Genomic DNA, 12,660 nt, shown 5'->3' with positions numbered 1-12,660 from the left:
CCATGCTGGGCCCCAAGACGTCGGTGAAAATGACCAAGTCGGTCTAAATCGAGGGCATTAAAAAACAAGGCGGAAATATGTGAAAACGGGCGAAGTCGAGGACACGAAAAAACAAAGCGGAAACATGTGAAAACGGGCAAAAACGGGTCATGAACGGGCCAAAACAGGCCACGAACGGGTCGTGGGCCCCAGTCCCACTAAGGCGGCCCATGGGACCTGGAGGACCCACCCCTGGGCTCCCACATGAGGAGTCCAAGGTTCGGTCGATATGTGAAAAAACACGACTCCCGTGTGGCACCTGAGCGAAAACCAGCGCTGGGCAAAAACGTGGGAAAACTACATATCACGTGGATTTCCTGAGGTCCTGGAAAACGTAGTAAAGAACCATACGGAAAACTACAAGAACTCCTAGGAGGGGGATGCCCCTCGGGTGTAGTAGGGAGTGAGTGTTTGCTGGCTGAGACCCTGGGCAAAAGACTGCGAAACCAAGCAAATAAGACATGACGATGAGTGTGAGGCCAAAATTTCTTCTTTCTGCCTAGGATGCAAAACAAAAAGAGTTGAGGCAATGTTACGGTAGAAAACGGGACTCAGATGCCTAGCATGGATACCGAGCTGGGAATAAAGAATGGGAGCAAGAAAAGAAGCTAATACCCAGCTGGGAAGAAGCCTAGACGCGGACGGGCAGACTGAACGGCGCCCCGCACAGGCGACGACGAAGGTGGCGGCTGTAGCGCGAAATCAAACGGCAGGAACCCACAGGAAGACAGAGCAGCCCAAACCAACGGCGCCAAAAGCAGAGGATCCGACGACGAGGGCAACGGCGATCTGAAGCACGCTGACGGCGTGGAAGCGAAATCAACACGGCGGCTCCGCAAGGGCGAGAACAGGCCGCTGATAGAAGGCAGCGCCGCCGCCGTACCAAGGTTCTTTATTCTCCACACCGTCTCCAGAGCTACATGCCGTAACTCCGGTGGTAGCGCATTTCGCCTGCATGTAGTGTCATTATGGGCAATTACCGTAACTTATCCAGGATGACCCCTGGTATGGGCCACTAACGTTACGAGCTACCAAAGATTATAGTTACTACCTCCGGTGTCGAGAGAGAGTTGAGCTGTCGCAGTAGAAAACTTTTCTACTAGGCAGATTAGGAATTTTTATACTCTGTTTACTTGCGAAGGAGCTAGTACTCCAGCCACGGCAGCAAGTGTAATCATGAGGATACTGCACTTGTACAGTGTGCACCAGGTTTTTCTCTCGTCTGTATTCGCTTGTACGCATGCGGGGATACTCCTAGTGATGGTGGCGATCAGGGAGGAAGAACAAGAGTGTTGCTGGACAAAACCTGTGGTAGCACCAATATTTTTTCTATATGTAACTTGTATATGTTATGGGTACAAATGAATGAAATCACCCCTTCTTAAAAAACTTGTTTATTGAATGTTTTATATTAAGTAAAAAGGAGAAAGAATGGTAAGATAACTCTTCATAAAAAACTAAGCTCAAATATTTTCTATGGTTTATGTCTATGCTTACATGTTATTTATATTAACATATTAGTTACTCTTTTTTTTCCTTTTTGAAGTTCACAGTAATAGTAGTTACTCATTTTTATAAGAAAACTAAGCTCATTTCTAGTAAATTCAGTGGACCCATATGACAATATACAGACTAGAAGTAAGAAAATGGTTGAGACAGTAGCATCATTGGCATGACCGCGGCGTGCAATCTTTGTGATCCGCAGCACGACAGCAACAGCGACTGTCCGCCGCTGCGCGTCTGTTTGCCCTGGCTGTGAACCAGTCCTAGCTGAGATCTTGGAACTCGCACCCAGGTACCGCAGTGCAAGAAACGGTACCAGACTTACCGTCGTCATATAGAAAAGTTAATAGTGAACACCGGGGATAACATTTGTAACGGTATGTGTCTAAAGAAGGTACGTGCGCATTCCCACGGTAGTCCGTATAACCTTTCTTATAAAAGAAAGTTACTTACATGTACCGCGAGTCAACATTCGGTACGGCACCTACCGTCCCATATAAAAAAGTTATGAGAAGTCACCGCCGGTAGTAACGCTAACCGTTCTAGTGTACGAAACTTACTTTCAGGTACCGCAGCGCAAGATACGGTACCAGACTTACCGTGCCGTTATAGTATAGAAAAGTTATGAGGTAACACCGGAGATAACAAATGTAACCGTAGGTTTCTAAAGCAGGTGTTGGTTCATACCGACGGTTGTACTTATAACCGTTGATGTGTACGAAAGTTACTTACATGTATCGTTATGAGAAAGCACCGAAAGCAGCAGTTCTAACCATTTCTGTGTACGCAAATTACTTTCAGGTACCGCACCGCAAGATACGATACTGGACTTACCGTCCCGTTATAGTAAAGTTATGAGGGAACACCGGAGATAGCAAGACTAACCGTATATGTCTACATCAGGTATGGCTGAATATTGACGGTAGTACTTGTAACCGTTCGGTTGTGTCAAAGTTACTTACATGTGCTGCGAGTCAACATTCGGTAGTCCACTTACCATCGCCGTGTAACAACGTTATGCGAATAAATGATGTTATACAGTATTTTCAGAATAGAAAATCAGTAACATACCAAATTAGCTTGCTTTGGATTCTGCGGTCCAAGCTCCATAGCTAATGTATTTGTTCCAAGCTTCGGGTCTAACAATTCATACTAGAAGAAAATTGAAGAGATGTAAATCATGGATAAGGAAAAAACAAAACAATAAAAGTACTTACAACTGCCTTTTGAGATAAAATAACTTTGTCCTTCCACTCTCGATTCCACAATTCACATTGTAATTACATTATGGATGAGTGCATATATCCGCGTGGCTTGAAGCATTCTACATAAACTGATTCTAGCACTTCATGGCCCAATATATTCAGTTTTATTGTGTCTCTAGTTCTTTCTACAACATGCTCTTGGTAGAGACGAAGAACATCCCTGAAGAGTTCAAGAGAGGTTAATAAAACTATCCATAGAGTTAGAAAACCGCAGAGACCACCTCTTCTTTACCTGTCTTTACCAGCACGCAGAGGAAACTGATCATGTTGAAGCCGACCTCCATCATGATCCATCTCATACTGGAGCTTTGCGCCCTCTATTATCTTTATCATACAAATATAGAGGGAATCAAAACATTGCACAAACTCCCGCTGGTCTTAAAATGAAAAGGGGCATGCCAACTTACATAGGGCCGTCCATCCTCATCCATCAGATCCATCTCTTTCTCTGACTCTTGGGCGAGTATCATTTCTCTGTTTACATAGCAAGTATCTTCCAAACACTTAAACTGAAATGGGACGGGGATCAATTCCAATGCTTAAACTCAAATGTTACAAAGTTCATATTACAATTGATCTTACTAACATCGAATTTGTCATACTCCATGTCACCTAGCACTTGCTTAATCTTGGCATGGCTGTATTGACATATTCTTGGGATCTCAAGGGGATTACGATCAAGATTTTCAGCCTTCTTGATGAAGTCCAAAAAACGAATCTGTGCATGATTCTACAGGTAGATAATTGGCTCTCTACACAAAACGAGAAGAGAAACTAAGATACTTACTAGGAGCAAATAAACCCGTGGCGGTCCTAGTCTTAGGAGCGCTCTTAGAAGCTTCCTTCTAATTATTAATACTTGTCTTCAGTTTTTCATATGCAACTGTGCACCAGTCCACATCCTTCAACTTATCAAGATCTGTAACAGCATCTATAACTGTGCTGGGTCCAGTACTGCTAGCTGATGAAACTAGTAACTTATCCAAAACCTCAATGCAAAATAATCTGGCAGTCATTTCATCGTCAAGTGCTTCTTTGATTTTTTTCATCGTTTCGATGCGTAAGCAAAGTTCGAATACACCATGTGGTGAAATAATCTCTTTTTTTATTTTTTTTTTCGTTTCTTGGTCGGCTGACCTGGCACAGCCCCAGCATCCATGTTCTGACCTGGCACAGCCCCGGCATCCTTGTCCTGACTTCGCACATCCTGAGCATCCCCTGATCTTTTTTATTTTTCTTTGTATCCCACTTGTCAGAAGCATATTTCAAAAGATTGTACAATTGTTCATGTATATTTGAACTTTGATCATTCCCTTCTGAAAGCTCCTTACTTTTACCACGCAGCATGTCAACTCCAAGAATCAGATAGACATCTTCGGGTTTCAAGGTTAGCTGCACTCCCTCCATTATGTGCAGTACAATCATACCATTCTCAGTAACCTCAGCTCTGTCCATGAAAGATTGGAGTGAAAAAAAATCCTCCGCTGGACGTTCAGTAATGCTGGTGTCATGGATCTTGGATGGATATATATATATATATATATATATATATATATATATATATATATATATATATATATATATATATATATATATATATATATATATAGGGAGAGGCTATTCAGCAGCCGGCTACAAAATAAGTTATTCTGTAGCCACCTCTATTTACCATAATTTTATATACTAATTTACCATAATGTCAATACATATTTACGATAGTTGGGTTACTATAACACATGGGAATATTTACCATAACGTTATAGTAAACCACTTAGTAAGGAGTTACTGTAAATCTCGTAAATTAACATAGTAATTATCGTAACTTATTCTATAGCTGGCTGCAGAATAACTTATTCTGTAGCCACTTTGAGTTATGATAATTACTATGTTAATTTACGAGATTATAGTAACTCCTTACTAAGTGGTTTAATATAACGTTATGGTAAATATCCCCATGTGTTATAGTAACCCAACTATCGTAAATATGTATTGATATTATGGTAAATTAGTATATAAAATTATAGTAAATAGAGGTGGCTACAGAATAACTTATTTTGTAGCCGGCTACTGAATAGCCTCTCCCTATATATATATATATATATATATATATATATATATGATGCCTGGGTCTCAGGGTCTGGCTGGTGACTGGTGAGTGATGACCATGAATACTTGCTGAATCAGCTGCATCATGCTCTGCTGTGCGCTAAGCTAATTTTCCTTTTTATTAATTTCATTTCATCAGATGAGCACGATGAAACAAATAACTAGCTCCATCTCTGGACTCTGTTCAACAGTGAGTGTATAGGCTGGTTCTCAACACTAGTTTAACAGGTCTACTAGGCTAGCAGTGCTAGCTATATGACACTGAGAAAGAATTTCCCATTCATCTGGTTTTTCACCTAACTTTTGTCTCTAATTTTGATTTGTACAGATGAACCCAACAAGCAAGTCTAGAGCGCAGTCAGTATCAAGAACATCAGCTAGATGCTTTTCTCCCATGTGGTCTTAGGTAACAAATAATTGTCTCTTACTCAACTGTACTATTATAGCTAGATGCTTTTCTGAAATGATCTTTTTGCAAATTTTCCAACCTGCAGTCTGTTCCTAGGTAGCTTACGACTAATTACTGCAACTAGTACAATGATTAACCCTCAGCTGCACAGTACCCATCATGTATTTTCAATGCAACAAAAGCGATCAGTAAGTAGCACATAGTTCTGTTTCTTGTTAAACTAGAAGCATACCCTGTGCATTGTTGCAAGAATTGCAGATTAGTGAATTATGTGGCATGATGCGTAGACAATAAAATTCTTATGTGTTTTGTTGACGTGGACATTACAATTGCATGTGCTAGTGCATTTTAATCGTACCTGATAGTGCATTGCCTAGTTGAATATATTGCATGTTGAGAGAAATATGGTAGTGTGATTTTGCTTTGTAAGAGTATAAGATAAGATAGGATTAAGATCGCCGAATTGGTGAGTTGGATAGATTCCCCAATCTTTCGGTGTGGCAAAAGCAAGAAATAAGCAAGAGAGGATTGTGCCAAATTAAGTGCAAACCTTTTGCCGCTTGGCCTTCGGCCTCCACTACAACTCTTGGGCTCCACTGGCCTTCAGGGACTGCCCAAACATGCTTGACCTCTGGCCTCTCATCAGCCTCGGCCAATCGATGTAAGGGCGTCAAGCCGCCACCACTGCCCCAGGACTCAACTCGCAGCGATACGGTAAGTCAAGTACTCGACATCACGAGAGACGGAACCGCCGAGCCGGAGTGTGACACGGTGCAGCACTGCGGTGACTGCTTCGATTGGAATTAGTGGCCATGCGTAGATCGTAGACGTCGACTCGCCCCTGTGGATCTGCCCTCTGGAAACGATTCCTTCAATCCCGACAGTGACCGTTAATGCAAGAAGCTCCTGGAGGCGGAACTGCACTCAATAGGTATCACTTGATGTTTGAGTGCACTCATAATCAAACCAGCTAAGTTTTTCAATGTGCATTATAAGACAAATGATAAAATATAAAGGCCATTTCAATTAAGATAGATGTCAAGGAACCATTGATATCGCTGCAGAAGTACATTTTATCATGTATCTGAGACAACTTTTGAAGTACATGATACATGAGCTAGGAAACATCACTTACAAGTTGGTACAAAACATGCACAAGGATTAAGAGAACCAGTTTGCATAAAACATGCACAAGAATTAAGAGAACCAGTTGGCATTTGTATTAAACAAAAAACACATCACTTACAAGTTCAAAGCTCCATTTTGTGAGTGTGCAACCATTACTGCCATGTTACTGTCAATTGACAATGGGATGCTAGAGGATTCGAAGGAGAATATAGTTCACATTCTCTGATGAACATACAACATACTGATATTAACCCTTACTGCTCTCATATATTAAATTCCCTGATGAATACTTCAAATCTAGCCTGCTCCCTGACGAGGTGCAGATCAGTGGCCACCTCTTGATCCTTGTTCACTTGTTCTCTATTCCAAGTACATGCTGAAAGGGTGGGGTAGTAGTAAGCAAAGAGCTAAACTAATACATTTTATCTGCTAAAAAGGAAAGGTGGTAGCATGACAGACAACTGGTTGCATTTTCAATTGTATTTGTACATGTTACTTCAGATTGGTGGTTAATTAGTACCCTAACTTAACGATGGAAAAGCTATAAGCATTATGCAGTTCAACAGCCACCATGTTTCCTCTTTGCGTTCATCTTCGGGATGGAAAATCTACTGCTTTACCAGTTCCTGTTGCAGTTTATCACCAGTTTTGACCAATACGTTGGTACCATTCTCTCTTTATTTGCAGGTGCAGTCGTGCAGAGGAAAGCTGGTTTGAAGACCGCGCAGGCTTGGGATCACAGCAGTTCACAGCAGTTTTTGACCAATATGTTGGTACCATTATCCCTTTTGCTGGCATGCATGAAGGTGGTCGTTTTCTTATTTCTACGTGATTGTAATATGATCTTATAAAGCTATATACTTGGTGGCTGTCAAAACTCAAAACCTGCGACATCTGTGACAAACACCCAGCGATTATGTGTCACATTGACGCTTGTTGATCTCATGATACATGTGCTCTGAAAATGCGAGCAGCAGTAGTAGTCTGTGTTGTTCCTTCTAAAAATTTCCGCTCCAACGCCAGGTCCGGCTGTTGCTCTTGTTTGGCCGCGCCGCCCTGCTCTTCTTGGCATTTCTGCAGCGCGGGTGTGGCTACGGCTTGCTTGCCGGCCACGGGCTGATCATGAGCGGGTGAGCCGGTGAGGGAGGTGGTGGCTCCACGCTCTTCACCGTTGCCGTGTGCTCATCGGCTCCTGCGGTTGGGATCCTGATTGCTGCTGTTGACGCGAATTTCAGTCACACACCAGCGATGGTTTGATCGCTCGGACCCGCACACGACCTTGGGGTCGGCAAGTTCGATTTAACATTCGTTCTTCGATCAAAGAGCCCATAAACACTTTTAAGAAGACCCGTCAATAAAAAGCCGGTTGTAGTAGCACGACAATAGATCCAAATCAATACTCTTTTTTCTGTTTTCTATTGCGTCAGCCAGATTTCATCGTCCAACACAGTTCCTATTCGAAACGGAGGGTTTCCTGCTAGTTAAATTTTCTTCTGTGGGATGTTCAATCAACAGAATAAAAAACAGCTGACATTCAATCAGCATCTAACACAAAGTTGTAACCCTCAGGGCTCCTTTGGATCAATCATTCCCCTTGGGGATTGAGGGGGAATTGCCAAGGGGAATGGTTGAATCCAAACTAGCCCTCAAACGCACATATACGCCCTGATGAGGATTACAAAAAACAGTTAAACAAACCATGTTTCTGTTTCGAATTTCAAACCTCAACCAAATGTCCTCATGGTAAAGGTACTTCACAGGATTCAAAGGGCTACTTGAACAGTTCAAATTGAGTTATATGTCCTATACTCCTGTTTTGGATTCAATAAGAACAAACCTTTAACTATTACATCATTCTTACTGAAAATGCTGATAAGAAATAAACCAGACAGCTACAAAAACATTTATGATGTATTTATATCAGGCAAGTCAAACTGATCTCCCAACTGATGTTCATAAGGGAAAACAAGGGCGATGCCGAAAGAAATCCATATGCAACTGGCAACAAAAGTTGGCTGAGTTTACTTGGGTAGGGAAACTGCTAAACAGGGTCAAGCTTGTAAAAAAAAGGTTAAACGAAAACATCATAACCTTCTTTGTGCCTTCCTAGGTTCATTGATTCTATATATGTGAAGATGCTACTCGTTCCACATGATGTATCCTTGTGGAGTTCAGGATATCCAGGAATACTTTCTACATGTCTGTAAGACTAAAATATGCAGGTTAGTCTGCATAAAATTTGGAGAGCTACAACTATTTTGTGCGGTGATTTTTGGATGGTTATCATGTGCCAGTGAAGTTGACTATATGGCACAAAGAGAATCCGGTGCTGCGCAATAGAGATAGCGCAACCATATGGGAACTTTGCTTCTAGGGTGCATTCTACTCGACTCACTCTTCTGCTCTCTTCCGCTTAACTCCTGTACATGCTTGTTTTGGCTTCCCAACACGCTCTTCTAGCAGCGCAATCTTCGCAGCGAAGCTGGTAAATTCTGAGGGAGATAACTTGTGATCCTCCATGCATTTGGATATCGAACTCAAAAGAGCCAAGTCCTCCTCATCACGCTCCTGTGCAGAACCAATTACATGTACTCGTTAGGATAATAAGGTTTGCGACATATAGAAGACACTGAAGATTAGAAACATAACACATCATAAGACGGTTGCCGGATATTAACAATAAATGAACGAAATAACTGGTTATGCCAAACATAAAATCCTGCAAACCATGCACATATAAGTCTGCTTTTGACAAATGCTGTACAAGAAAGATGACAAACATACCGATGCCTGCCCCTCACTCTCGTCTTTCGTATCATGCTCAAGTTTCTCAATGATGAGAGCGAGTGTTGGTGCAAGAGGGAAAGCTTCCTGAAATTCAAATGCAAGGATGATGCGCATTGCCTGAAGATACATGGCCTTATTTATCATTTCGATAACAACATCTGCAAGAGAAAAAGGAGTTGCTGTTAGGTGCACTGAAAGGGTCTGAAATCTGAATTGGAACATGGAAAATCTGAAACGCTCCAATATTATCAGGGTTCAGGGGAAGAAGAGGGAAGTAGATTCCATTTTTCTCACCCCGCATCTTCCTGACAAAGAGCTTGGAGGCCTTGAGCACCTCGACGCAGGCCGCGACGTCGGCGGCGGTCGTAGAGCTCCTGCGCCGGGAACTCGACGGGCACCCCGAAGGCAGCCATGAAGAAAACGAGGCCGCGGGCGCCCGCAGCGCCGGCCACGTCGCCGACCCCGCCGCCGCTGACGCGCAGAAGGCGGCTGTGCCACGTCAGCGCGGCCTCGCGGACCTCCTGCCGCAGCAGCAGCTCCGCGTCCCTCCCCTGCCCCCAGCGGAGGCGCGGGCACCCGGCGCGCACGTAGAGCTCGAGGAGGAGCGTGCACGCGGCCTCCACGTCGGGGCTCTCGGCGCGGATGTAGTAGCGGCCGACGGCACGGAGCACGAGCGCGGCGGGGGAAGCGGGCGGCGGAGGGGACTCGCGAGTCGCGACGCGCGGGGTGCGGAACGGACGGACACGGACAAAGACGGAGGGGTTTTGGACATGTGGTGGGACCCCGAATATGTGGGTGGGGCATGCCGGGAATTCGAATCCAAACGACCAGTTGGGAGTACACATTATGCAAATTGCAAAAGCAGTCAGGGCCTTCTTTAGATTGAGGTTAGGAATCAGTATTTGGCACTGTAGTATTTTCGTTTGTATTTAATAATTATTGTCCAATCATGGTCTAACTAGGCTTAAAAGATTCGTCTCGTAATTTACAATCAAACTGTGTAATTAGTTATTTTTTTATCTATATTTAATACTCTATGCATGTGTCAAAGATTTGATGTGATGCAGAGAGAGTGAAAAAACTTGCAATCTAAACAAGGCCTAGGATTCATGCATGAATGCATCATCCGACTCAACTCTGCTACACTAGTTTTGCTCAAAAACTCTGCTACACAGTAATCGATTCAATACCATGTAAATCTCACTTTTTAAGACTAGATTAGTCGAAGTGCGAAATTACACATAGCCTCTCCTATATCTTCTCCCCACACACCGGAGCTCAAAAACAATTGAACTATCTCAAGTATTCATTGAAAGTTCAGAGATTTTCCAATTGCATGTGGTGTTTTTTTTTATTGGTAGGTCCCATCTAGAAAACACATTTCCAATCCACGTTTACATGTATTTTGGAACTAGAATTAAACCACTGGATCACATTCTTTTTAGCACTCCGGGAATAGGCACTAGCAGTGCGTTTGGCAACTGCGCGACGAAGGGCGTGAGTTGGTCGAATATACTCCATCAGTTCCAAATTATTTGTCGCTTTTGGTTTCCGTGCCACAAGTTTGACTCAATTTGTAGTTAAAATGGAAATTTGACTTTTAGTTTGAGTGAAATAAGATGAGATTCAAAGATAGAATCAACTTGTGCAAGCTTGCCATCAACGGTTGCTACACAGCTTCAAAAGATTTTTATTTTTCTAGATGACATACATTGGGCTACTACGGGCTGTTTATTGTGAGAAAAAAATACTGTAAATTTTAGCTGATAAGTTCAAGCGAACAGGCCCTACAGTGGCAGTTTGTTTGGACAGTCACAGTAGACAGTCTACAGGGCAATTCCACCATTGAGTACAATTGCACGTATACAAAAATGATACATCCAGCAACAGATGACGATCATCCGCCTCAACTCAACAGGGACTTTTAGACTCGAGCAAGCACTTTGAGAATAGGAGGCAACGCAACATCTCACTCTGCGATCAGGCACCAAGCCATGCGCTACAATCAAAACAACTGGTTTTAACAACGGTTTGTTCGCCAACATGCACGACTGTATAGTTTACAACATCTGGTTCTCTTCGGAGTACCATCTACTGAAAAAAATTGTTGTTAGCATCCACATTCCAGAGGATACATAAATACTTGATACTAGGCATGCGATCCAGAGAGGGCGTTCTGCGACGATAGGCTCTAGCTCTTTTCTGTCCCCCACGAAAACTGGCAAACCTAACTCAAATAATGGTCCCAGCCCAGGCGATCCAGCCATGTCACCATGCCTTCAATCCTGCCAAGATGCAGATAAACGGAGACATGGTATGAGAAACCACTAGCCACAAGGAAAACAATTTATCAAGTATGCGTGTGCACGCATCAGACATTAGATGATTATACCTCCTGAATTGGGGTGCTTTCGTCATCTTGTTTCTGCCCATCAGCCTCACCCTCCTGGTTCTGACCATCTGTATCCATCTTCTCAGCTCCCACTGAAGCTTCAGCCATGTTTGCATCAGGCTTAGGCACTGCAAATTCAGCAGGAACTTGACCAGTGCTTAATACCTGAGCACGATGATCCACAAAAAAGCTATCAGTACATGGTTAGAAGCCAAAGCTGCAAAAAGCATGGGAACAAAGTCATAGGACATTACCTGCTCTAGCCTTGCAGCTTCCTCAAGAGTGTGAGCATTCGCAATAGCAGCCTACAAATATACAACAGTTTTTTTTTGTCAGCAAATAAAACAAACAGAGTTATTGGGTAAAAACTACAATGGGAACACCAAGAGAATACTGTGCAAGCTAGGAAAAGATTTGGAAACAAATTATTACCTTGATAGCCATGATTTGTTCAGGAGTTGGAGCAACTACTTTAGGACCTTGTGGCTCCATTGCGATGTCCTGAGCATCAGGCAGACCAGGAGTAAACGTTTTGGCAGGTACCTTCTTTGCCTCTTCCTCTGCCTCCTCTGAGTGAAACTTTTTTGCTGCCGCAACTCTCTCCTACAAAACAGAAAACAAATATCTCCCAAGGAAATTCAGAAACAAAAGCAACATGTGCAGACTCGATAATGGAAAACATGTCAGCCAAAGCATTCCATGATGTTCATGCATCTAATTCATGAAAATCAAAAGTCAAAAGAGTTGCTTGTTTGTCCCTTTTGCTGCCAGCACTTCGGGTCCATCCCAAAACATATTTTGGAGCCATTCCAAAGGAAATGAACAAACAACCTGTGGGGGAATAAATAAACTAATCAAGCAGCGATGCAGGTTTTGTCTAGGTTTATGTTTTCCAAAAAAGACTCTGACAATAAATGCAGCTGAAAATAAATTAGATAAAACTACTAGTCATGTTCGCACAAATGCAAACATGTAGAGAGCACGGAAAGTGTGAATAATGTAACACATGTATCAGATGGCATCCTTGTTTA

The 12,660-nt window shown here is 42.9% G+C and overlaps 2 protein-coding genes across 3 annotated transcripts in view; both read right to left on the bottom strand.

Annotated features, from left to right (window-relative positions):
• Positions 1-8,220: 8,220 nt before the first annotated feature.
• Positions 8,221-10,082, bottom strand: LOC136519513 (protein FRIGIDA-like). The gene is given in 4 exon segments (XM_066512908.1): positions 8,221-9,018; positions 9,235-9,395; positions 9,532-9,599; positions 9,601-10,082. Coding segments are annotated over 4 exon segments (888 nt in total). The 3' UTR covers positions 8,221-8,841.
• Positions 10,083-11,212: 1,130 nt separating this feature from the next.
• Positions 11,213-12,660, bottom strand: part of LOC136537645 (U2 small nuclear ribonucleoprotein A'-like) — a 211,289-nt gene continuing 209,841 nt past the window's right edge. For both annotated transcript variants that reach the window (XM_066529598.1, XM_066529597.1), the window contains 4 exons: positions 12,062-12,232; positions 11,884-11,934; positions 11,630-11,794; positions 11,213-11,522 (listed from right to left, as the gene is read on the bottom strand). In XM_066529598.1, the coding sequence (XP_066385695.1) occupies positions 11,517-11,522; positions 11,630-11,794; positions 11,884-11,934; positions 12,062-12,232 (393 nt within the window). In that variant the 3' untranslated portion in view covers positions 11,213-11,516. The remainder of the gene's footprint in view (positions 11,523-11,629; positions 11,795-11,883; positions 11,935-12,061; positions 12,233-12,660) is intronic.

This window comes from Miscanthus floridulus, chromosome 2 (genome assembly GCF_019320115.1).
Source record: "Miscanthus floridulus cultivar M001 chromosome 2, ASM1932011v1, whole genome shotgun sequence".
NCBI lineage: Eukaryota > Viridiplantae > Streptophyta > Magnoliopsida > Poales > Poaceae > Miscanthus > Miscanthus floridulus.
This window is presented reverse-complemented; position numbering and strand designations above follow the sequence as displayed.